This window comes from Eleutherodactylus coqui, chromosome 4 (genome assembly GCF_035609145.1).
Source record: "Eleutherodactylus coqui strain aEleCoq1 chromosome 4, aEleCoq1.hap1, whole genome shotgun sequence".
NCBI lineage: Eukaryota > Metazoa > Chordata > Amphibia > Anura > Eleutherodactylidae > Eleutherodactylus > Eleutherodactylus coqui.
This window is the reverse complement of record NC_089840.1, coordinates 286,576,237-286,602,845: the sequence shown is the minus strand read 5'-3', so window position 1 is coordinate 286,602,845 and position 26,609 is coordinate 286,576,237. Positions and strand designations below refer to the sequence as shown.

Below are 26,609 nucleotides of genomic sequence, written 5' to 3'. Positions count from 1 at the left end.
CTCCCGCCTTTTCCAAAATTTTGTCCAGCAGAGGGCCAAATAGGTATTCCCCTTAGAAGGGAATTGAACATAATTTGTTTTTTTGAGACGGTGTCACCCGATCATGCTCAGAGCCACAGTGAACGCCTAGCGGTATTGCACAATGTTGTATTTTTCAATGAAAATCAGACTGACTCGGCTGAAGCATCAGCCAAAAAGCCTGTAGCTTTTTTAACAAGGGAATGCATTCTGCTAATTCTTCCCAAGAGGTTTTTTTGCATCATCTAATTGAGATAATCAGATGTACATAGAGCGTGTGACTGACATTGCCGCGATGCTGGCATCTCTCAAGTTTGCTGTGATCTCCCAACCACGCTTGAGGAGCCCGTGCACCTTCCGGTTCATGGGATCCTTAAGCTGTAAAGCTTAAGGAAATCTCACCGTCAGACATTTGTATGAAATATCAGAGGCCGAAGATGTCAGGACCTGTGTTTGAGCCCTTTTTGCAGGCCTAGAAGGCCTAGGCTAAGGTTGGGAGGTAGGTGCTCTTTTAATCGCTTGGACTTCCTCCCGCACCCTCTGGTGGAGACCATCCATTAAAGATTGATGTTTATCTTTAACAATTTTTGACGCGCACTCGAAACATATAAGTTTCTTTGTATTATCCTCCAGTTTTTTAGTGCATAATGCGCACTTTTTGAGCCTTCTTTTACTGTCTATTTTTTTGGATGTATCCTCCTGCAATAAAATGCAGGAGAGGCTATTAAAATAGAGGACAATTGTACAAGTTTTAAGAAGAGTTTTGTCCAGGTGGAATACTCATACTTGCTGCACTTCCCCTGTCTACTTCCATGCTGTTCATCACTGTTGCAGGTCTTGTAGGAAGAAGCCTTGAGCGTGTTGCCCATATGGGTTAGCTCAAAAGGGGAGAGACGCTTTTATTTTGAATTTGATGCCTCCAGGCACGCTCCCGACGTCCACTGCAGCTCCGGCAGTGGGCATCACCATGCTATTACGCCGTAGCGCGGCCACGTCATAATGTCCTCAGTGGCCGCGTCATCACGGGGCTCCATGCCATCCTGGGAAGCGCGGCCGCGTCATCGGTAGGCGCGGCCGCATCCAAGTGCGGCCACGTCCCTGGAGCGCACGCGCGCGCCAGCCACCGATCCCTGTTCGCGCCCCACTGTAAGTGTCCACCTCCTCTGCAGGGATGCACAGCATTTGTGGAGGGGCCTTCTGCTCTTCAGAGCAGAAAACCACTGGACCTTCCACCACAGGGATGTGTGACATTTGCGGGGTAGCAGTACAGAAAAAACTCCAGATCCCGGTAAGAAAATCTTCCATCCTCGGCAAACATGGAGACTCTCCCTGTGTCCCGTTGGGACAGGAAGAACACTGGTCCCAACAAGGTCAAACGGCAGCCTCCATGTGTGCTGTCAGGATGGACGTAGTGGGAAAACAACGACATTGATAGACGTCAGTGCGGCTAGATTAGAAGCACTAGTAGCTCAAAGTGAATTCAACAAAACCATCTTACTACAAGTCGAAGACCAAGAGAACAGAAATCGCTGAAATAACATCAGACCGCATGGAATCCCGGAAACTGTGCTCCCCCCAGACCTCCAAAACGCGGTAATGACTATCTCATGAGGCACACCATCGCACGCAAAAGAAGCAAAGCGACTGATATGTATCTTATAGGTGTTCCTGTTGTTTTCTCAATTCTGCCCTGCTCCATCCAGTGTCCTCCTTATTGTATGAGTGCAGTAAACCCCCTTCTTGCAATCAGTAGGGATCTCAGTAGTGAGCGCGTTATCGAGTCAATCACAGCCGCCACTCGATCATTCACAGCCATTCAGTGAATGACATCACTGAATGGCTGTGATTGGCTGGCGCTTGATCCAATCACAGCGCTTGCTCACACAACACTGACGGCGGGGGAATTCAAACCGTGCCAGGGAGATGACAGCGGGAAGAAGTCTGAAGCAGCTTGCCGCACTGCTGGGTAGAGCATCACGCCAGGGACACAGACACCCGCTGGGCGGTGAGTATTGCGTTTTCTTTTTTTAACCTAGTATATACTCGAGTACAGCTAGGCTTATTTTTTTGTGGTAAAACTTGTTGACTCGGCTTATACTCGGGTCGGCTAATACTGGAGTATATAAGGTAAATATCAGGCTCTAAGGGTGAACACCCACTGGCGATCCATTATCCTTGCGAGTGAGTGAAAACGCATGATAATTAAACCAATGATTTTCAATGGTTTCATTCTCATTTACGATGTTTTCACTCTAACCTCGCATTGCAAAGAAGAAACTGCAATATCGCCTATTGCTTTCAATGGGGCCAGAGGCAGCAGCGCTAGCCCCACTGAAAATATAGGGTGATCATTGCGCTCCCCTGACATAGCTGTGACCGCTATGGCAGGGGATCCCTCCATCCTTGCGGGGACTGCGGGGATGAAGGAATCCTCTGCCACAGATGTCACAGCTGTGGCAAAACTCCGTGATGCTATCCTATTTCATTGAATGGGGCTGGCACACGCTCGGCTCCGCTCCTCCGTCTCTCACACGCGCTCGGCTCTGCTCCTCCGTCTCTCACACGCGCTCGGCTCCGCTCCTCCGTCTCTCACACACGCTCGGCTCTGCTCCTCCGTCTCGCACACGCTCGGCTCCGCTCCTCCGTCTCACACACGCTCGGCTCCGCTCCTCCGTCTCGCACACGCTCGGCTCCGCTCCTCCGTCTCGCACACGCTCGGCTCCGCTCCTCTGTCTCACACGCGCTCGGCTCCGCTTCTCCGTCTCGCACGGGCTCGGCTCGGCTCCGCTCCTCCGTCTCGCACGCGCTCGGCTCCGCTCCTCCGTCTCACAGGCGCTCGGCTCCGCTCCTCCGTCTCACACACACACTGCTCCGCTCCCGTCTCACATTTGTTCGGCTCCGCTCTGCTCCTCCGTCACGCACACTCTCGGCTCTGCTCCATCCACTCTCTGAATATATCCTCACACAGCAGAGTCCTGCATCCACTGAGCAGATAGACCTGGTCATGTGACCCCTTGTCTCCTCCCACACACTGATCACATGACGGTGACATCATCACAGGTCCTGTAAGCACAGAACAACCCCACGGCTCCTGTCCGGCTGCAGGTGGAGGTATGTGGGGTCTCCAGTACTGGGGGGAAGATTTATGGAAGCCCATAACAACCAATCACAGCAGAGCTCTCCTGAGGAGCAGGTAGTGCTATAAGCTGCGCTGTGATTGGCTGGTTTTCTTGCACACAGGGTCACGCGGCTCGCAGGATTTCTGGGGTAAATTCCTCATTAAAGAGGTTGTCCCGCGAAACAAAGTGGGGTATACACTTCTGTATGGCCATATTAATGCACTTTGTAAAGTACATTGTGCATTAATTATGAGCCATACAGAAGTTATTCACTTACCTGTTCCGTTGCTAGCGTCCCCGTCGCCATGGTGCCGTCTAATTTTCAGCGTCTAATCGCCCGATTAGACGCGCTTGCGCAGTCCGGTCCTCTCCCTTCTGAATGGGGCCGCTCGTGCCGGAGAGCGGCTCCTCGTAGCTCCGCCCCGTCACGTGTGCCGATTCCAGCCAATCAGGAGGCTGGAATCGGCAATGGAACACACAGAGCCCACGGTGCACCATGGGAGAAGACCTGCGGTCCACCGTGGGTGAAGATCCCGGCGGCCATCTTCACAAGGTAAGACAGAAGTCGCCGCAGCGCGGGGATTCGGGTAAGTACTGGACGGTTTGTTTTTTTTATGCCTGCATCGGGTTTGTCTCGCGCCGAACGGGGGGGCTATTGAAAAAAAAAAAACCCGTTTCGGCGTGGGACAACCCCTTTAAAGAGGTTTTCTGGGACTTAAAATGAAGCCACATTGAATGTTCTCCCGGCGGCTCCCGTCCAGCTCCGCCCCCTGATGTCTGCCGCACGGAGCCCGGAAGAAGCGGCGGCCGGCCCCGTGGTGCTCCCCCTCACAGGCTTCAGGGGGGATTATTCTATGGCCGCTGTGAGGGGCTCAGCGCTCACGGACACAATGTGCGGCACATGACCGCCGGCCGCTTCTCCCGGCTCCATGCGGCCGCACTGAGGCTGCAGCGCTGGACGGGAGCCGCCGCCACAGGGGAGCGGTCAGCTTCTCCTCATTATAAGGGCTCGTTCTCCCGGGTCTGAGCGCATTGCCGACAAGTAAATACAGGAATCCCCCCGGCCGCCATGTTTCACCTCCTGTCTGTATTTGCGCGGCTTATTCTCCTCAGCGTCCGCTTGTGGTCAGTAATCCGCAGCAGGATAGGACGCGCCGCAGGGTTATCACGCTATCTAATCCGCACATTAACAACCATATTGGAATCAGTGGGTTCTATTTACTGTGTATTACACTCACAAATATGTTCATGCGAACGAGACCGAAGACGCCATCTTTATTTTATGTCTCAGAAGACCCCTTTAACCCCATCAAGACCCATCAGGGCGAGTTATATGTTTGTATGGCATACTCGTACGCATATTTCCCATGTGTAACACACAGCGATTGGGGGCAATAATAGTCTATGGACTGCGTATCGTTACTGTTGCGGCAAAATGCCACTAGAGGGCGCAAGCGTGGTGTTACCAGATAATGATGTCATAGGATGGAGGAATAAAATAACAGAGCCCACACAAGTATGGCTTCAGTAAAATATTCCTAGCTGACCACAATCAGGCAGCTTTATTTATAGCCCCCATACATTGGGGTGTCACAACATCATTGGACGGTTTTCAAGCCCACATCTGATTGGTTCCTTTAGACATTACATGGCATTCATTGGATGCATTCTGACTTTCTTGACAGTTCCAAGTGGCGCAGTAGAAATTTCTTACAGTTCTTCTCTCATCTTAACATATGTGTCCGTGTTCGGTCACGTGTTTTATCGAGTACATTCCATGCTTACCCTGACGGGTAGGGAATTCAAACATCACTTAAATATATATAAAATATTCAGTCCATAATTGTCCATTATCAAATGACGTCCTTCACATTATATTGGAGAAATAAATCCCAGCATGCTCTATTTCTCTTTGTATCAAGTGCAGCCCTTGGCCTGTAACGCGTACAGCGCTGCAGGAAACAGCATTGTACACAAACGCCCGTATGAATGAGCCCCTGGGCCCACGGAATGGTAGAGTTAGAGGGACCTCCAGGGTCATCGGGTCCAACCCCCTGCTCAGTGCAGGATCACTGAATCACCCCAGACAGATGTCTGTCCGGCCTCTGAAGACTTCTATTGAAGGAGAACTCACCACCTCCTTGGCAACCTGTTCCACTCATTGATCCCCCTCACTGTCTAATATCCAATCTGTGTCTCCTCCCTTTCAGTTTCATCCCATTGCTTCTAGTCTTTCCTTGTGCAGATGAGAATAGGGCTGATCCCTCTGCACTGTGACAGCCCTTCAGATATTTGTAGACCGCTATTAAGTCTCCTCTCAGCCTTCTCTTCTTCAAGCTAAACATTCCCAGATCCTTTAACCGTTCCTCATAGGACATAATTTGCAGACCGCTCACCATATTGGTAACTCTTCTCTGAACTTGCTCCAGTTTGTCTATGTCTTTTTTACAGTGTGGTGCCCAGAACTGGACACAGTATTCTAGATGAGGTCTGACTAAGGAAGAGTAGAGGGGATAATGAGCTCATGTGATCTAGACAATATGCTTCTCTTAATACATCCCAGAATTGTGTTTGCCTTTTTGGCTGCTGCATCACACTGTTGACTCATGTTCAGTCTATGATCTATTAGTATACCCAAGTCTTTTTCACATGTGCTGCTGCTTAGCCCAATTCCTCCCATTCTGTATGTGTTTTCTTCATTTTTCTTGCTCAGATGTAGGACAGCTTGTATTTTGCAGGACTAATGTTAGTTTTTACTGGACGCATGTAATATGGTACACATAATATATTAAGTAACTTTTATTATATATTTTTTTCTGGCTGTTGGGCATTGGTGAGAAAACCTATTTCCCCCTTGTTTTATGCCCTTTATTTTCATGGCATTCACTATGTTGTGTAATTATTGTGTTACTTTTATTCTACGGATTATTATGTTTACATGAATTTGTAAATGTTTTATTCTGTTTTACCACTTTTGCACCAAGTAGACAGTTTCTTTGTTTTTTACACAAAGTCTTTTTATGTGGAGCCATATTCCAGAACCAGAGCGGTTTTTTTTTTTTCTTTTCCCCATGGGCAGAGCTGTATCAGATTTTTTTGTGAAACGACTTGTAGTTTTTATTTGTACCATTTTAATGTAGATGTGATTTCTGAATTATTTTTTGTTTCTGTTTTGGGAAAGTAAAATGATCAGAAAACTGCTATTTGGGATTTTTTTTTCAATTACGGAATTTACCGTGCTGGATAAATAATGTAAAATTCTTTCTTAACTTCGTTCTGTTTAACAAGTTACAGATCAGGTACAATATAAAGTACTTGAAGAAGTGAAGGTACATTGTTTTGATTTGTGATTAACATAAGATTGTAATAATGAGATTGACATTTCTGTAAATACGGGATGAAAACCAAGAGAATATTAAGGGATTTTAACAATCCAACCTGGTTTGGCGTTCATGCGATCTTATGTCTCCATAAGAAGGGGAAGAGAAGGGAAGGAAAGGGAAAGGGAAAAAAGGAAGGCAATTAGTGATGAGCGAGCATACTCGCTAAGGGCAATTGCTCGAGCGAGCATTGCCCTTAGCGAGTACCTGCCCGCTCGAGAGAAAACGTTTGCATGTCGGCGGCGGGCAGGGAGCGGCGGAGGAGAGCGGGGAGGAATGCAGGGGAGATCTCTCTCTCCCTCTCTCTCCCCTCGCTCCACCTGCTCACTGCCGCAACTCACCTGTCACCCGGGCCGGCACCCGAACCTATTCTCTCGAGCGGGCAGGTACTCGCTAAGGGCAATGCTCGCTCGAGCAATTGCCCTTAGCGAGTATGCTCGCTCATCTCTAAAGGCAATCAATATACAATGTGGAATACAAGTCAATCCAAGGTCCCCATATCTTTTGGAATTTGTCAGGACAACCTCCATGTTGGCATATTACTTTATTATAGGGATTCCTGTATTAACTAGTCTCGTCCAGCTTGATAAGGAAGGTGGTTCCACATCCATCTACTTTAGGACAATTGGTTTTCGGTCTACAAATAAAACCTCTTTGAGAAATATTCATGTATGGTGTGGCCGGAGTTGCTTATCTAATAAACTAAATGCCGCAATTTTGGGATCTAGGTGAAGATTAGGAGGAGAGGGCAAGAGCGGAAATATAGAGGGGTCATTCCATGTCAACTGGCCTAATTTGGGAGGGGTTGTTCATACACCACCTGTATGAAGTTCTGCAAAGTTTCAGCTTGGTGTCTAGCTTGGTTGAGGCAATAGAGCCACTTGCATAAAAATCACTCTTCCCTCGCAGGTCGTTTCAAAAAAGTATTCAAGTTTGTGTTGCCACTGTTCTTGATCTAAGCAAGCTAACTGACTGAAACTTGGTGCACTTGGTCAACTTTTTGTGTGGAATTTGCAAATTTTTACCTGCAGGTCTGGTGGCTATTGGTCTGGTGGCTATTAAGGCCCAAAGTGGCTGGTAAACGTCACAACAAAATTGTCTACAAGTTTAGGAACCTATAACTTTAGTAATCTGACATTTGGCCAGTGAGCAGTACAAGTGCCGACAAAGCACGGCTACACTGGTTTCTTTTTTGCTTGCATACTTACTGTTTTATTTTTGCAAATTTTACCATTTTCTTTTAAACACCTGTAACTCAAAAAAGACCCTTCCAATTTGGTTTTGCCGTGTGCCATTAGGTTTTAGTCTATCTGTTCTTGAAATTTCATGTTGGTATCTTTCCACTTAACCCCTTGAGTGGCAGGTTTCCTACCACCCTGTCGTGCCCACCAGGGCAGGTTTTTTAAAATGGTCTAATCATTGAATTTCAACTAATTTTGCAGTTGCGTCTCAAGAGCCATAACGTTTTCATTTTTCCATTGACATGGCCATATGAGTGCTTGTTTTTTACGGGACAAGTTGTGATTTTTTTAAACAGGGGGGAGGAAAAAAAGAAATGGGGAAAAAAGAAAAAAAGGGGCCATGTCATTAAGGGGTTAAATAATGTATTAACTTCCTTCTCTGGGTCATTACGACGCAGGGATACCACATGTGTGATTGTATTTTTGATTTTTTACAAAGTAAAGGGAGACAAGTGTTTTTATTATTTTTTAAATAATTTTTAAAAAAATTTTTTGTCCCTTTAGGGGACTTCCACAGGGACCTATCAGGACCCCCTGATCACATTCCGGGGGTCCGATGGTGACAGCCCTTTACATGCTGCAGTGACAGCCCTTTACATGCTGCAGTCACATAGACTGCAGCATGTAAAGGGTTAACACAGCAGAGATCAGAGGTTTTCTCTGATCTCTGCTGTAAGAGCTGGTACCTATATGTCCTCTCACAGCCAAGAACCAGCTCTCCCTGCCACAGAGACCATCGGCTTGCTTCTGACAAGCCGATGGTCTCTATGGCAACCTGTAAACAAAGCAGGAGATTGCCGGCATATCGGCAATATCTTCTGCTGGTTTTTCAAAGCCCTTGCTTTGTTCTCTGTGGGACTGTGCAGGCAGAGCACACTGTCACAGCTTGTGGCATTGTGCTCTGCAGCTCCCATAGTGATACATAGCCCGGAAATCTTCCGGGCTGTATCGCTATGGGCAGTGGAGCTCGTCCCGGAAAATTTCCGGGCGTGCCACTCAAGGGGTTAAAGGGAAAAAATTCAGTTAAAATATTATGATTTTCTTATAATTCTAAGTTTGCACGAGTTGTGTAACGTTTATGGCTATGGAAAATAAAGGGGGGGGTAAGGGGACAACCTTGGCGAGTGCTACGCAAAAGGTCACAAGTTAATCAATGGAATACTGTTCACTGTAAGGTTAGTTTTTAGGGACTTATATATAATTTTAATCCATTTTAAAAATTGAGGGCCAAACATGGGCGGGGGTCCTCCAGAAGGGCCGGTCATAGTGTGTCTTGTAATAATGGGGAAGATATAATGTAGTATTTTGCAGTTCGGGTTGTTATGGATGTGGCAATACCAAATGTGTGCATCATTTCTTTTTAGTTCTTTTAATATTTTTCAATAATTGAAGCCTCGTATAAGGGCTACAGACATAGTTATGGGGTCATGTTAAAGCCAATAAGGTTAGCTTTACAATGACATCAAAAACATGAAGATAGCCCTCATAGAACCAGAGCTACAGCCATGTAAAACAAAACTTACTCTGTTTGTCCGAAACTGTAAGGTCCTATTCAGAGGCGTAACTTGAAGCTCCCGGGCCCCGATGCAAAAACTTGTAACAGGGCCCCCAACTATAATTCTTTACTCATAGTACTGGGTTCCCCATATGGAGAAGAGAGGCCTTATGGGCCCCCTAAGGCTCCTGGGCCCGGGTGCAACCGCATCCCCTGCATCCTCTATAGTTACGCCCCTGGTCCTATTCCTGCAGACCAACCTGAGGTCGTCCAAAACTGCTGGGGGGTTGATGACCCAGCTATGCTTTTCATTGTTGTGTTAAAAGTGCCATAGTTTTTTAAATATTTTCATTGACATAGCTGGATGAGGGCTTGTTTTCAGAAGGACAAGTTGTATTTTTTAATGGCACCCCTTTGTTTTGGCTTATTTCTATGTTTTTATTTTGCATTGGATTTTTTCACTAAGCTGTTATTGAACTTTTCTGAGCACTATATTTTAATCTCTCAATGCGAACTTGAAGATCCAATTAGCCCATTGCTAAACTACTACACTGCATTACTTCTGTAATGCAGTATACTATACATATGCCATCAGCCTACTAGATTCTGACAGATGTGGGTTCTGATAGGCTGAGATACCTGGTGGACAAAATGGACTTTTTCTGGCCTCCTGCTTCCCTGGTAACTAATCATCATGATCACATCACGTGGTGCTGAAGGGGGACACTCCTCTCCCTCTTACCCACTTGCATGAAGCTTTTAATTGCTATTGATTGTGGTGTAGGAGGGATTATATGGTTGGGAATGGAGGTTTCTCTACTCTCAGCCGTTACAGTAGGACCCCAGCTGTGAGTAGACCACCAAACACCCAACTTGCTCCTGCTAGATTGCTGGAGCTTTAAACCTGCACCATAAATTTACCATAGGATGGGTTTAAAGCACAATACCCAGTGCTGTACAGGCTTGGTCACTAAAGGGTTAAGATGGACTCACATGTTTTCCCTTATAATGTCCAGCAATTTATTACAGGGGATTTTGTATGATGTTACATTGTCTCGTCTTCTTCCCATTCAGGATCCTCGGCTGATATCTTCTATATCAGATAATTATCCTGATTGACCCGACAAGGATGGAGAGGAACCGGGACAAGATGGCGGAGAGTATATTCACCCTCACCCTAGAGATACTCTTCCAGCTTACAGGAGAGGTGAGAGATTCTGGGGATGACGTCACGTTCCATCATTCCTATCTCTGTCAGTCTCTGGTCAAATATATGGCAGAGGATTTACTGCAGATTAGGTCATAAATGCTGGAAAATAACAGAGGCGGCTGGGCAGTTTTGCTGGTAAAATGACAGATACCCAACAGATCTATTATAAGGCAATGGGGCTCTTGGGTGCTGCTGATGTCGGCCATATAATAGATCCAACACTCTGCCAATGTTGTTTCTCTGTTTTGATAAGGGCTCCTACCCACTTGCGTTTTTTAACGCGTTTGTCAATGGGACTTTCTAATGTTGAAAATGCATCGCACAAAAATCGCAAAACACAAACGTGCGATGCGGTTTTAGCATTAGAAAATCCTATTGACAATCGCGTTAAAAAAATATAAGTGGGTAGGAGCCCAAAAAGAGATATAATTGGAGACATGATGGATTCTGGGAATGTCTGCAGGGATATTTATGAATCTTTCTCATCATAAACAGGATTACACGGTAGTGAAGAAGACTTCTAGTGATGGCTGTCAGACCCCGGTGTCTGATGGATGGGGAAGACCCCTGAGCCCAATCACAGGGCCTCCACCTCGCCCCCTGATACTGGAGGAGATCAATGAGCAGAAGATCCTAGAACTCACCAACAAGATGATTGAGCTGCTGACTGGAGAGGTGACGCTGCTGGGAATGCTGGGACATTATACAGTAACGCTATGGCGGTATAACGTGTCTGGGTGATGACGGTATCATTGTGTTGTCAGGTTCCTATAAGGTGTCAGGACTTCACTGTCTATTTCTCCATGGAGGAGTGGGAGTATTTAGAAGGACACAAGGATCTGTACAAGGACGTCATGATGGAGGACCACCAGCCCCCCCTATCACCAGGTAATAGACAGGACTAAATCCACACGGCCTTTATTATTTGTATGTAGAGAAGGAATTCAGTGGCTGTCTGTGTTTTCTGCAGGTAGATCCAGTAAGAGAACAGCAGCGGAGAGATGTCCCCGGCCTCTTCTTCCACAGGATGATCAGGTAGATGGAGAGAAGGTCTCATGAAATCTCCCCTCTGGTCTGTAGGACGGCTGGGAAGGTCTTGTGTTCAGGCTTATTATATGACTGATACTTGTGTAATGAGAAAGCTGGAGATGGCAGGATTACAGCCGACCGCAGACATTAGATCTCCGCATCTTATCACTATTTTCTGGTTCTGGAGACTTCTGGTGGGAATAAAGAAGCAACAGGTTGGAGTTATACAGGAGACCTGCAGCTATTTGGCCCAGATCACTACTGCTGTCATGTCATTCCGGCTCCTCATACTAATTAATGACCTTTTCTGGCCATATAAAACCTTCCACACGACTTCTCCAACTGTGTGATGACTTTTACAATATTTATTTCACAGCTGGTGAATCCGGATGAAGATCTGATCCACATTGATGCTACAGAGACACACGTGAGGGGGGATCAGCCGTGTAAGGAGGGGATTCCTACAGATGACCCCCCAGGTGAGACTGCATGTAGAGAAGAGTCTGTGTTGTCGGGGTTTTCAGCTGTATATTCCCTTATTCAGCCATAGTACATATGGAGTCGGCCCCCTCATGGAGGGTTTCTGACAGTTTGGTCATTAGTCTGCTGGAGGTCGTTATGTGCAGCTCTGCCGGTGCTCCTCCTGTTGTCCTCGCACAAAGGGTCATATGCCGATCCTAATCCTGTGGCTAACAGATCACTATGTTCCTGCACTCTGCAACGGGTACAGATCAGTCATCGTTATAGTTTACTATTAATCCTGGAATACATGGTGATAATTATATTATTTCCTCTAGTATTTTAGTCCGGCCGCAGGCGCCGTGTAAGAAGTCATCCCCATGCTGCATTCAGCTTCTCCTCACATGCTGAGGCCCAATGTACTATAAAGGAAGGAATAATACTGTACAAAGTTCTCCATGTTTCTGCTTTTTTTAATCATTCAGGTTATTGTAGGTTACGTCCGCCCTGGGCAACATCATTTATTGGTTACTCCCGTCTTTCATTAGGGTGCGGTCTTACATGAAATGGAATAAATATAACCCACTGGTTTGAATGGGTTTATTCACAAGTGCGTAATTTTCCCCATGCAGGGAGCATACATAGCAAAACATATATAGATAACATTCTTGTACTCAAATGAGAAATCTAATCATATACTTTTTCCATGGATTATCATAAATTGTACAGTTGGCTACTTAGGATCAGAATTTTTTAACTAAAAGAATAAAACTGATTCAAACTTTAACTTCTGGTCATACTGCTTCACTTTTTCTTCCCATTCTTAGTAGATTCTGATATATGGATTCCGAAATGTATAGTCCAATGGGAGAGCTCTAAGTCGAAAGCAGCTTGTGTCTAAAACCTGCTATGTCGACCAGGTTATTCCATGGTCCCCACACCTCACCAAACCTCCCTAATGTATCAGTCTGTATAGTGTGTACCCTTTCAAATAGGTCCTATTTGTGAAATTCTGTCCAGCACTTCCCTAAAGGACAGGTGGGATTGCTTCCATCTGGCCTCAATATGGATTCTAGTTGTGAGCTTGGCATTTGACCCTGGATGGGCGGTTTCCCAATAAAAACATTGCTGGAGATTTTTGAAATGGGCTTATAAATAACCTATGCAGTAGGCTATGTATCTGCGACCAAAGTCTGGACACCTCCGGACATGTCCACCATATATGTAGTTTGGATCCCATCTCCGAGCATCCCCTGAAGCATAGGGGCGAAGCGGATGGATAGAATTTATTAATTCTTACCAGTACTAAATAGGTGCGGTGTAGGATTCTTATAGATGTCTCCATTAAGGTGACCTGGTGACTGCCTTTAGAGATGGCTTCACAACAGTGGTGCCATCTTTCCTCCGACAAGCTAATCTCTAAATCAGACTCCATTCGGAGCATGAATGGAAGTTTATCCCCTGCAACTGGACTGTTCAGCATGTTCTAGATCAGAGATAGGATACCCTTGCTCATGGGGTCGCGTCTGCATAGTCTTTCAAACAGTGTCAGGTTGGGAATTACTTTAGGCAAGCTCAATGAGTGCAAGAAATGAAAGACCTGATTGCCCCGATAGTTTTCTGCTGTGAGGGGGGGGGGGGGGGGGGGGGATTTGGCCTGAAATTGAGCTAATGTTAAAAGATAGGATCTCTCTACAAAATGGGCTAGACCCGTCACCTCATTATATTTCCACCATTGGAAGTGAACCAGATCTTGACTTGGTGGAAATTATGGGGAGCATCCGTGAAGGTTTTGTAGATAGATGGTATCTGAAACAATTGTTCCTCCAAATCTGCAGTGAATAATAAGTAAACGGGCAAATATTGCATGAATTAGGTTAATTTTTACTGCATGAATCCTTCCCACCCATGACAGCATTGGATCATCCCATTTAGTCCATTCTCCTGAGAGTTTCTGTGTCATAGGGGGATAATTCCATTCGTATAGGGGGGCCAGAGAAGTGGTCAGGTTTATGCCTAAATAGGGGATGTATTGCGGCTGATGCTGGAAGCCAATATTCAAGTCAATGAGCTTAATAATGGGACGGTGGGGAATTTAGATAGAATAAACCCTGATACATGCAATATTACCTAAGCTTCGCCCACTTGTCTAGTAGCCCCATTAAGTTAGGCAGAGATGTTAGCAGTTGGGTCAACGTGAATCCTAAATCGTCCGCAAACAAACTTAATTTGTAATCCACTCCCCCTATATTCACCCCTTTTATATTAGAATTTTGTCACAAGGGGTTCAATTGCCAATGCAAATAATGCCGGCGATAACGGACATACTTGGCGAGTACCTCTTTTAATTGAAATAGGGGATTCCTTGTTTGTGGGAAGTTTTAACCAAGTAAAGGGTGCAGAATAAAGAGCCCTAATAGCTTGTCTGCCCCGTCAAAATATCTTTATATTTTTTATAATTTAATGCTGTGAGGCCGTCAGGGCCTGGAGCTTTAATAGCTTCAAATTAACAATGGCCTCGGAAATTTTCTCAGGGGTAATGTCTATATTTAAGCATTCTCTTTGATCTTGGGAAAGGGTGGGTAGTGGGAGGTTTTCCATAAAATTATGCCCCAGACTTTCTATATTTCCCCCTAAGTTCTTCATATAACGACGCGTAATAATTAGGGTTGGTGGTAGTTGTGTTATGAGGTTATAAAGTTTGAAGAACGAGTTCATTCTCTGCCTCTCTTGCCGTTTTGATGCTAGTAGTCTATCTGGTTTGTTGGCATATTTATAGTATCTATACTCCGTCTATTGAAGCGCCCTCTCCACCTTTTCCGACAGAAGGGTGTTAAGCTGTAGTTTAATGTTTCTAATTTCTTTGGTCATGGCCCTCGAGGGAAGGCGCTTGTTATACGTTTCCAGTAAGAATATCCTTCTCTCCAAGGCCAAAAAGGCTTGGGTCTTCTTTTTTTTTGGGGGGGGGGGAGCCAAACGAATCAGCTTCCTGGGATATATGCTTTACAAGAAAGCCATATCCAATGAGGATGTGATACCTGAGTATAATTATGACCAAAGTATTCTAAAAGTTGACTGGATATCTGTACCAAAACATTAGGGTCCCGAACCAGGGCCTCGTTCAACCTCCATTTAATTATGGATCTAGGAGTCTCATCACATTGAATCACTGACAGGACTAGATCATGATCTGACCACACATATGGGTAGTGCTTTTTGGTTGTAAGAAATGGCAGGAGGGACGTGGAGAGCAGGATATAATCCAGCCTAGAGCACGTCTGACTAGCCCATGAGAAAAAAGTGCATCCCCTATCATTCCCATGAACCTCCTTCCAACTATCGGCCAGTGCCAATATGGACAGCTTGTTTTTTCCAATCTTTTCGTTGATGAACTGAGAATCTATCCAGGCTGTTGTTTGACCTATCCAAGGAGACAGAGAAAGGAAAATTAAAATATCCCGCCCATGAGATTTGATAGTGGGAATATGTGAGAAGGAGGATAAACATTAATTATGGCCAATGAGCGATTATTTAATTAACCTAGAAGAATGTAAAATCTCCCCTCCTGATCTATCTCTGTCAGCTTGACTTGAAAGGCGAAGGAGTTGTGTAGTAGGGTAAGCACCTCTCGATGTTTTTTAGGGGCAGTGACCATGCAGTGTCTAGAGTAATGCTGGTGCACATATCGGGGGCTGAAGTTGGGGGGAAAAAATCGGTTTCCTGAAGACAGATCACATCTGGTTTATGTTTCAAATACTTGAGGAAAGACATTTTCCAATTCTAGGCGAATTAAACCCCCTTACATTATGGAAAATCAAACAAACCATTGGACACCTTGATTAAAGCTTATATCCACCCTTCCAACCGAGCTTCCTGTCTCTTCTGGAGTTGTCTGTCTACTGGTTCTGCTGTGATAATAATTAATGACCTGAAATCATAAAAATGTAAAAAAAACACAGAAGCACAAACATGATGTCCCTCTCCCAAACCTAGAATGGAGAGACATCCTATTAAAAACAAAGAACTAAAATGAAGAGGTCCCAGGACCAATGGAATCAAGATTAGAATCGGACCTCCTTGTCAGAGAGCCAACAATCATTGAGAAACATTAGAATTCAAAAACATTAAGATTCAAAAATATTAATATTAACAATAAATCAATTCCCCCAATTTAGTCGGAGGGATTCTTGCCACCCCTGGAGCAATTATAACACAACCTCTATATTATTACTGAGTGAAAAAAGAACCTTAAGTCGAACTAGATTGTCCCGCATTAGAGTCCTGAAAAGAGGGTCTGGCTGGGTTTTGCGGAGGACGAGACATGTTCCAGATATGTCTCGGGCGAGGATGTGCAGATCCATCTTCCAGTGGCCTTTTCACTTGGATTTGTGCTCTCCTAAGAACACCATACGCCTCCTCTCGTAATTTGACAGTATATGCCCTTCCATGGTGCTGGTCTCAAACCTCATAATAGTGCAGTTTTAGAACTACGTTCCTTGGAAGATCGGGATTAGGAGGACGGGCCAGTGTTCTGTGAATCCGATCTATTTGCAGAGATTCTTGATCGATTTGTGACAATAGCGCTGAGAATAAATTGATTGCTGTCTCTTTAAGGCCCGTAATTGACTTCGGTAGACCCCTATATAGAGCGACGAGACTATATATTGGAGCGACGAGACCTATTTTCCAGATCCTCATACTTGGACTCCAAGAGTTCTATTTTAGCCTCCAGGTCTGCCATGCATATTTACATCTTCATCAGCACTTCGGCCCTATTCAGCAATTCTAGCAACCTGATTGGTTCTGATTCACAAATCCAGGAACCCGATTGGTTGTTTGGGTTGCCTGTTTCACAATTCCAGCAACCTGATTGGTGAATAGGGCCGAAGTGCTGATGAAGATATAAAAATGCATCTGCCACATGGCTGCGGTCAGCCTCCAGAGTGTCGACAATCTCATCAGCCCGTCTTTCCAACTCATCTGTTCTCTGTCCCAGATCTCTAATCTACTTAGTAAACTCCTTTACAGCTGCTGAGAGTTCTGACTTAAAGATCGCCTTCATCTGATCTAACAGAGTGGACTGGTGAGTGATAGCGTGACTGATATCTCTTTGAGGACTTGATGCGATGACTTTGGATTCTCATGGGCTCTAGGAGAGCACCGGGGAAGGAGGGCCCGACTGAGACTGGGAGGCAAACATTCTGGGCAAAGTGGCCTTAGATAGGGTCTGTTAGATCTTCAGAGTTTTGCCTTTTTTCTCTGGCCCTTGAATTCAAATCTGGGAAATATGCCAAGGGGTGCTATAATGTGTTGATTTGGCTTTTATCGCATATCAGAGTGCTTGTGTCTGGGTGGAGCAGAATTTAAGGATACATTCTCCAATCCATCCTATTCTGCGCAAGTACCAATAAAATGTCCATTGAATTAACAGCAGAGTTAAAAGCTTGCCATACCTAAATTAGACAGTAGGTGGCAGCAGAACTTCATAAAGCAAGGAGGTATTGCAAAGTTCTGTAGTTTGGCAAAATTCCTGAAGCTCTACAAACTTTTCAGTGGCACTCAACACTGGGGTTGTATATGCTGGCTCCTGCTAACCCACAGTAGCCTGTGCCCGCTTATTGTATTGATCCCTCTTCTGGCTGTCTGCCAGCAGCAGGTCGGGGGGGGGGGGGGGGGGGGGCTCCTGTGGAGCCTCTCAGAATCTCTTTGTGCCTCTATGCTAAGAGCCTCCTGGCCCAACCAAATGTTCTTTGCTCCCCACTGTTCCCTAATCCAGCAGGGATAGCCTCCTGCAAGCTCCAAGCAGCATGGAGAAGGGTGTCTCTGAACTTGGCCCCAAGCAGCTGGTTCTACACTCTTGCCTCCTCAGCGCTGCCGGCTCACCTGGGTCCGTCTCACCTCTTCTCAGCTGCAAGCCCCTCACCAGATGCTCTCCTCCTGATGGCAGTGCTTCCTCCTCTCCTCCCTCTCTGCCAAGGATCCAGTACTGGTGGCACTTAGTGTCACCCACGGTCAGACCTCCTCCCGGACTTCCGGTTGACCGAGTCCAAAAACTTTAGGCCGGGGATACTCCTTTTCAGGTAGGCAGCACTTCTTTACTTCAGCCTAGAGGCCTGTGGAGGGTCTCAATCTGCTCCTTGTAAGGTGGTGGTGCCAGCAGTGGGGTTTTCAGCTCGCGGGACAGCAGGATGCTGTAGTGAAGCTCTCCCCTTGCAGGAGCTCTTCGGGAACCCAAGTGTAGTTTTTATCTGCCATGGCCTCGTGTGCCTTTTTTACATGTGATTCTGTCTGTTAATGTGCTGCGTATCCAGCCGTGTGAATGAGCCCTTGTCATGTTTTCTCTCCTCTGTTGCTGAAAAACCAGAGTTACTGGGCATGCTCAGTAGGAAGTTTTACACAGTAGTTCAAACATTGATCAGCAGGGTTAGTGAATGGCTACAAACATATGTGTGCCCACTGATAATAGCAATGCCTGCCTTCTAAAAGCGTCTTTATTCCCCGATCACCAGAGTAGTTGCAGCGCAGTACAGGGCAGTTTACAGCAGGGGGCATCAGCAGCTCTTATCCACGGCTCGTACGGCTCCTGTTCTCTGTAATCTTACAAGCTGTATGAGCCGCGGATAAGAGCAGCAGCCGAGAGCGCCTGCTGGAGGTCGGAAATTACCGTCACCGCATGGGAGGAAATCAGTGCAGAACACGTCCTGCTATGTGGAAGCTCCCGTTTTCAATGGAGATGAAGAATACAGAGTGGTTCATTAGGATGGTTGTTAGATGAAAGATCGTGCCTGCTATTAATGGGAAATTTGTATGAATATTTAACCCCTTAACGACTGCCCCATCGGGAAACTACGTCCTCAGAAAGTGGGCCTTAATCCTAGAGGACGTAGTTTTATGCATCCTCTTTGGATTGATGCCCACTGGCCTGAGGACGTGACAGCTCCATGCTGTCGGTGCCCGCAGGTAGCCGACAGCATGGAGCTGTCATCCCAGGATGCGGGCAGTCCCCCCCGGCATTGCGATCGGCGCTATGCAATGGATAGCGCCGATCGCAAAAAAGCAAAGAAAAGTGCGTAAAAAGTTAGATATTCAGCTGCTATGATGGATCGGATCCATCACGGCAGCTGAAAATACTCACACGGCTTGTCGGCGGTGTCCCCCGGAGATCTGGTCCTCCCGGACCCGCCGGCGGCCTTCTGCGCATGCGCGCCTGACGATGACGTCACGCGCACGCGCAGAAGCCCGGGTGTCCCCGGCAAATTTAAAATCTCCTGGCTCCCGGCTCCTGAAGGTAGCCGGGAACCAGGAGGTGTTACCGGGGACCACTGTGAGCGGTCCCCGGGCCCGCGATCACCGCTATCCATTGCGATAGCGGTGATCGCGAAAAAGTTTAAAAAGTAAAACAAAAGTAAAGTTTCACCTCCCCTCATGGATCGGATCCATGAGGGGAGGTGAAGATACTCACCCCCGGTCCTCTGCGATGTCCCGATGTCCCGGGACCCGAAATCCCCGTCTGCGCATGCGCGCCCGATGATTGACATCGGGCGCGTGCACAGAGGGCCTCGAGCCCCGGGAAATTCAAAATTGCTCTGCTCCTGGCTGCCATGTGTAGCCAAGAGCAGAGGGATGTCACCAGGGACATGATCACTGTCATCCAATGGATGACAGTGATCATGTAAAGTTAAAAAAAAAGTGCAAAAAGTTAAAAAAAAAAAAAAAGTGCAAAAAGTAAAAAAAAAGTTTTAAAAAGTTAAAAAAAGCTTGCGTTTCATCTCCCCCCACGGATCATATCCGTGAGGGAGGATGAAATGACGTACCTAAGGCCTGCGGATTTATCCGCGGACCTCAACCCAGCTTCTGCGCACGCGCCCGTCACCAATGTGGCAGGCGCATGCGCAAAAGCCGTGGTTTTTTAAAATCTCCCTGCTCCTGGCTACAAAACTTAGCCGAGAGCCTGGAGATTTCACGGGGGCCGCGGTGAGCGGTTCCTGATCACGTGTTCGCCGTTATCCAAAGAATAATGGCGATCACGTATAAAGTTAAAAAAAGGTGAAGCTTCATCTCCCCTCACTGATGCGATCGGTGAGAGGAGATAAAATTTTTTACCGGAGGCCTCCATATTTGCACCCCGACGCAATCTTCTTCCGTGAACTTTCCCGTATTCTGCGCATGCGACCGCTGGCAAAACACCGGACACATGCGCAGGAGTCGGGGAGCCCAGGAAACTTAATATCTCCTTGCTCTCGGCGACCAACGGTCACCGAGAGCCTGGAGCAGTGACGGGTGGCCTCGTTGAGCGGTCCCCGGTCACGTGAAAAAATGGTAGCGATCTACCTTAGGTCGGTCTCACATGACCGGATAGGAATTACGGATTCCGCATGCGTTTGATTAGCGGTATTACGCAGATCAATTGCATTGGATTACACAATTCCGCTCACATTAGCGGGTTGGAATTGCGTAATCCACTCGCAGAAAAGAGAACGCAGCAGGTTCTATTTTACTGCGGATATCGGCAACATAGAGCCCATTGTGCTCCATGGTCGCGGATATACCCGCAGCCCATACGCAACTACGTTGTATACGGGCTGCGGGTACCCGCGTCATCGCTAAGCGACGGTGCGGGAAATACAAACAACAAAAAAAAAAGGTGTACTGCGCATGACCGCCCGTGTAAGTACGCAGTTATGCGCAGTACATTACGCGGCCGTACGCAGGGTCACAGCCGGGCTCACAGCCGGGATCCACCTACGGCTGTGTGAGCCCGGCGTTATTCAGACCGCTACCTGTAATACGCAATTTACAAGAAGCCCCGGGAACGCTCGCCTTCCTGCAGTTCCAGGAGCAGCTTGTTGAGCGCCTTCTGTGTGAGACCGCCGCACCTCAATGAGCTTATGGAGACTCACAGAGCGCCACTTTTTACACCCCATCCCCGCCACTGAGGTCAAAAAATGACTCCCAAAAAGCATGAGAGGAGGGGGGATACACGGTTTTATTGCCACATGTGCCCATCCCAACCAGCCTCCATAATTACCCGTCTTTGGAAATACTACACAGTTCACATTATTACTTTTATCTAAGATTTGGGGAACGCCGAAAAGGGTGCGGAGGGGGGAGGGGGAGGGGGGGGATTTTAGGGAGTCAATTTTTATTCCGTACAAATGAGCAATGGGGCCTGGGATTTATTCAGTTATGCCCTGCAATCCAACGGGTGTTCCCTCCATTACAGGCCTTGCCATGTTTCCTGTAAGTAGATTAGGGCCACAATGGGTATGTTTTTGAACACGGGACAAACGGGGGTATCCATTTTGGGGTGAACGTCTTCATTCCTATGTAAACTGTACAAAAAAAAAAAGTTTTTAAATTGACAAAATTGCCAAAAAAATGAAAATTGTATTTTTTTTCTTCTGCTTTGCTGAAATTTATTCAAATACTGTGTGGACAAAATACGCAGTACACCCCTGGATGAATTCGTTAAGGGGTCTAGTTTTTAAAATGGGGATATTTGTGGGGGTCTTTATAGTTTTGGACGCTCAATGACTCTATAAGTGGGCAATGGGGCCTGGAATTTATTCCGTTGTACCCTAAAATCCAACGGGTGCTCCTTCCATTATAGGCCTAGCCATGCGTCCTTTAAGTAGATTAGAGCCACAAGGGGTATGGTTCTGAACACGGGACAAACAGGGGTATCCCATTTTGGGGTGAAAGTCTTCATTTCTATGTGTGCTGTACAAAAAAAACAGTTTTTAAATTGATACAACTGCCAAAAAAATGAAAATTGTAATTTTTTTCCTACTGCTTTGCTTAGATTTATTCAAAAATTGTAGGGTAAAAATACACAGTACACCCCTAGATAAATTCGTTAAGGGGGTCTAGTTTTCAAAATGGGATCATTTGTGGGGGTTCTCTGTCGTTTTGGCCGCTCAAGGGCTCTACAAGTGTGCAATGGGGTCTAAATCACCTTCATGCTAAATTTCTGTTCTGAAAGCCACCGACTACTCCTTTCATTTTGCGCCCCGTTGTGCATCCAGACAAAAGATTAGGGCCACAATGGGTATGTCTCTGAACACGGGACAAACAGGGGTATCCACTTCGGGGTGCAAGTCTTCATTCATGTGTGTGCTGTACAAAAAAAGCAGTTTTTAAAACGACAGAATTGCCAAAAAAACGAAAATCACAATTTTTTCCTTTTGCTTTGCTTCAATTCATTCAAAAACTGTGGGCTCAAAATGGTCAGTACACCCCTAGATAAATTCATTAAGGGGTCTAGTTTTCAAAATGGGGTCACTTGTGGAGGTTCTCTTTGATTTTGGCCGCTCAAGAGCTCTACAAAAGTGCTATGGGCCTAAAACTCCTTCAAGGAAAATTTAAGTTCTTAAAGCCACCGACTACTCCTTTCGTTTTGGGCCCCATTGTGCATCCAGACATAAGATTAGGGCCACAATGGGTATGTCTCTGAACACGGGAGAAACAGGGGTATCCATTTTGGGATGAAAGGCTTCATTCATGCGTGTGCTGTACAAAAAATGCTGTTTTTAAAATGACAGAATTGACAAAAAAATGAAAATCACAATTTTTTCCTTTTGCTTGGCTTGAATTCATTCAAAAACTGTGTGGTCAAAATGGTCAGTACACCCCTAGATTAATTCGTTAAGGGGTCTAGTTTTCAAAATGGGGTCACTTGTGGGGGTTCTCTTTGGTTTTGGCCACTCAAGAGCTCTACAAAAGTGCTATGGGCCTAAAACGCCTTCAAGCAAAATTTATGTTCTGAAAGACACCGACTACTCCTTTCATTTTGGCTCCCGTTATGCATCCAGACATAAGATTAGGGCCACAATGGGTATGTTTCTGAACACGGGAGAAATGGGGGTATCCATTTTGGTGTGTAAATCCTCATTTTCATGGGCTCTATAGGAAAAAAATATGTCTTTAAAATGACATATTTGCAAAAATATGAAATTTTATTTTTTGTCCCCTAAATTGAACTAATTCCTGAAAAGAACTGGTGGGGTCAAAATACTCATGACACCCCTCAGTGAATACACTAAGGGGTGTAGTTTTTAAAATGGGGTCATTTGTGGGTGTATCTATTATTCTGACACTTATGAGCCTCTGCAAACTTGGCTTGGTGCAGGAAAACAAAGTGCTCCTCAAAATGCTGAAAAGTAATGTTAAATTTGTACATCCTCTAAATGGTTAAAAAAAACACAAAAGTTTTTCAAGTGTGCATTCAGAATAAAGTAAACAGATGGAAATACATATCTTATCAAAAATTTGTACAGTATGTTTGGACATATTTGAGATATTACGGTTGAAAATGTGAAAAAATGACAATTTTTTCAAAATTTTTCCAATATTGGTACTTTTAATAAATATACACAAATTATATCGGTCTCTTTTTACAATCTAAATGAAGTACAACATGTGGCGAAAAAACAATGTCAGAATCACTGGGATATGTAAAGCCTTTACGGAGTTATGCCACGTTGAACGACGCATGTCAGATTTCCAAAATTTGGCTCCGTCACTAAGGCGCAAACAGGCTTCGTCACTAAGGGGTTAATATACAAATGTAATAAAAATTATTATATACTTGTAATATATTCAAAAATATTAAAATACATTTTATTGATGGCAGATAATGACACCAGGGGCTCAGAGGGACATCTGACATCAATGGATTGTAGAGCGGAAGATCATGGTATCACACAAGATACATATGAAGAGCCTGCCATTATCCCAGATATACCCTCAGCCCTTCACAGCAAAGATCTATCATCTGATCCTTCTAAACAGGTTCCATCTTCTGATTCATCACAGACTATTAAACAATGCAAAATTTATAGAAGAAATGTTGAACATGAAGGAGTTGAAGCAATGAAGAAGTCATATTCATGTTCAGAATGTGGGAAATCTTTTACACAAAAATCAAATCTCATGAAGCATCAGATAATTCATACAGGGAAGAAATCATTTTCATATTCTGAATGTGGGAAATCTTCTACAGATAAATCAGATCTTATTAAGCATCAGAGAACTCACACAGGAAATAGGCCATATTCGTGTTCTGAATGTGGGAAATCTTTTTCATATAAAACAGTTCTTGTTCAACACCACAAAATTCACACAGGGGAGAAACCATTTTTATGTTCTGAATGTGGGAAATGTTTTACCCAGAAATCACATCTTGTTGAACATCAGAGAATTCACACAGGGGAGAAGCCATATTCATGTTCAGAATGTGGGAAATCTTTTTCATATAAAACATATCTTGTTAAACACCACAAAATTCACACAGGGGAGAAGCCATTTTCATGTTCTGAATGTGGGAAATGTTTTACCCAGAAATCACATCTTGTCGAACATCAGAGAACTCACACAGGGGAGAAGCCATATTCATGTTCAGAATGTGGGAAATGTTTTACCCTGAAATCAGATCTGGTCAGACATCAGAGAACTCACACGGGGGAGAAACCATTTTCATGTTCAGAATGTGGGAAATGTTTTACCCAGAAATCAGTTCTTGTTAAACATCAGAAAACTCACACGGGGGAGAAGCCATAGTAATATTTTGAATTTGAGAAATGTTTCACCTACAAAAATCACATTTTTTTTGTTAAACATTAAATAATTCATCAGGGAAGAAGCCAGTTTTATATTCTTTGCTATTCCTTTTAATAGAAAAATCCAAGCACTTGTACTGATAGGCACAGTTTCTCTGCATCTGCTAGGATTGAGCTTAGCTCCAGTCCCAGCGATATAAGGCTATAGATACTGCTATTAATGCAGACAACGGAATCTAGAGGGTTTAGTAAGGTATTGGGCTTACACCTTCACCCCAACGGTACCCCCATAATGAAGTCATTGTGTGATGGTTCCTCTGGCACCCAGAGGCTTTATAATGGCCTCCTGGTCTGCCATGTTCGGTGGCCTAGGGTCGTCAGTTATTTCACTGACTGTAATAGGCCTTACTGCAGTGTTTAATCTAACTGATTGTATCTTCAAGTACTTTTGTGTGATAAATAAATTTGGAGAAAAAAATGTTTCACCAATATTATTGTGAGACACAGCTGAAGACCTTGGGTATAGCTACTGCCATTTGGAGGCGGACACTAAGCAACAGAAAAAGTGTTGGCTCCTCCCACTACCTTTTTAGCTTAGTGTCCATAAGAGGCAGACCTCTTCATCATCAGTCTCTAACCCCCTTAGTCACGGAGCCAAATTTTGTGAAATCTGACATGTCTCTTTAACATAGAATAATATCCCAGTGATTCTGACTTCATTTCGGTGGTAAAAATAGACCGATTAGAATTTGTGAATAATTATTAAAAGTGCTAAAATTAGCAAATTTTGGAAAATTTATTTTTTCACATTTTCAACTGTAATATCTCAAATATGTGCAAACATACTGTATACATTTTTGCTAAGATATATATTTCCATCTGTTTACTTTATTCTGGCACGCATACGAAAAACTTTTTTTTTTTTTAACCATTTAGGAGACGCACAAAATCGTAATTTTCTCTTTCTGCTTTGTTTAGATTCATTCAAAAACTGTGCAGTTGGCTCAAACCGAAAGGAGCAGCCGGTGGCTTTTAGAACAGTCATTTTGCTTGAAGGGGATTTAGGCCCCACTGCCCACTTGTAGAGCCCTTGAGCGGCCAAAATGATAGAGAACCCCCACAAATTTCCCAATTTTGAAGAGTAGACCCCTAACAAATGTATCTAGGGGTGTACTGCGTATTTTGACCCCACAGTTTTTGAATGAATCTAAGCAAACCAGAAGGAAAAAATTATGATTTTTAATTTTTTTGGCAATTGTGTCTTTTTAAAAACAGTTTTTTTTGTACAGCAGAGATATGAATGAAGACTTTCACCCCAAAATGGATCCCCCTGTTTGTCCCGTGTTCAGAAATATACCCATCGTGGCGCCATTTTTCTATCTGGCTGCATAACAAGGCTCAAACTGAAAGGAACATTGAAGTTCAACTGTTTTTAACTTTTACGTGACTGCCATCATCCATTGGGTTACTGCAATCACATGAATGGAGATCGCTGACCGCAGCCCTCTGTCACTGCTCCAGGCTCTCAGCTACCTTTAAGTAACCAGAAGCAAGAAGATTTTAAATTTCCCAGACCCTCTCCAGCTTCTGCGCTTGTGTCCGCCATTTTGCCGAAGTGTGCATGCGCCGAAGTTGGGTAAAAGGTCAATGTTTAAAGATCCCATCGGGAAGCATCGCCAGAAGCCTTAGACCTCCTGCACATGGGACAGGTGGGACCCTGGATGTGGGATTCCTGCAGCGGAGTTCGACCCGGTGCCCCCAGAGTACCCGTCTGGTGGCTTCTGTGACTTCAATACACTCAGATTCTAACTCACAGCACACTTCAAGATTTTTAAACCAATAAAGGGGCGACTATTAAGTCCATGGGATGCACGCCACAGTTTCGGGGTCAGAGCCTCCAGAAACCCCAACAAGAATATATTCCGCTTTCTCACAAAGGAAATGGCAGCATGCAGGGCGTAATGCAAAACGATAATTTATTCCTCCAAAGTCCTGCTACGTTTCGACCCTCTTGGGGTCTTTATCAAGCATGGTCTTTATCTGTGACTTCAAACCTGCACAAAATCGCTGCATGCTGCGATTTATTCTCCGTAAGCCGAAA

At 45.1% G+C, this 26,609-nt stretch overlaps 2 protein-coding genes across 2 annotated transcripts in view; both read left to right on the top strand.

Moving 5' to 3' along the window:
* The window catches only part of LOC136626747 (uncharacterized), a 259,097-nt gene that overhangs the window by 39,641 nt on the left and 192,847 nt on the right, over nt 1-26,609 (top strand). The gene's annotated exons all lie outside the window — the stretch shown is intronic.
* Nucleotides 11,723-25,199, top strand: LOC136624442 (zinc finger protein OZF-like). Its single transcript, XM_066598421.1, has 2 exons — nt 11,723-11,971; nt 23,584-25,199. The coding sequence occupies exons 1-2, from the start codon at nt 11,842-11,844 to the stop codon at nt 24,507-24,509; spliced, it is 1,056 nt and encodes a 351-aa protein (XP_066454518.1). The 5' UTR covers nt 11,723-11,841; the 3' UTR covers nt 24,510-25,199.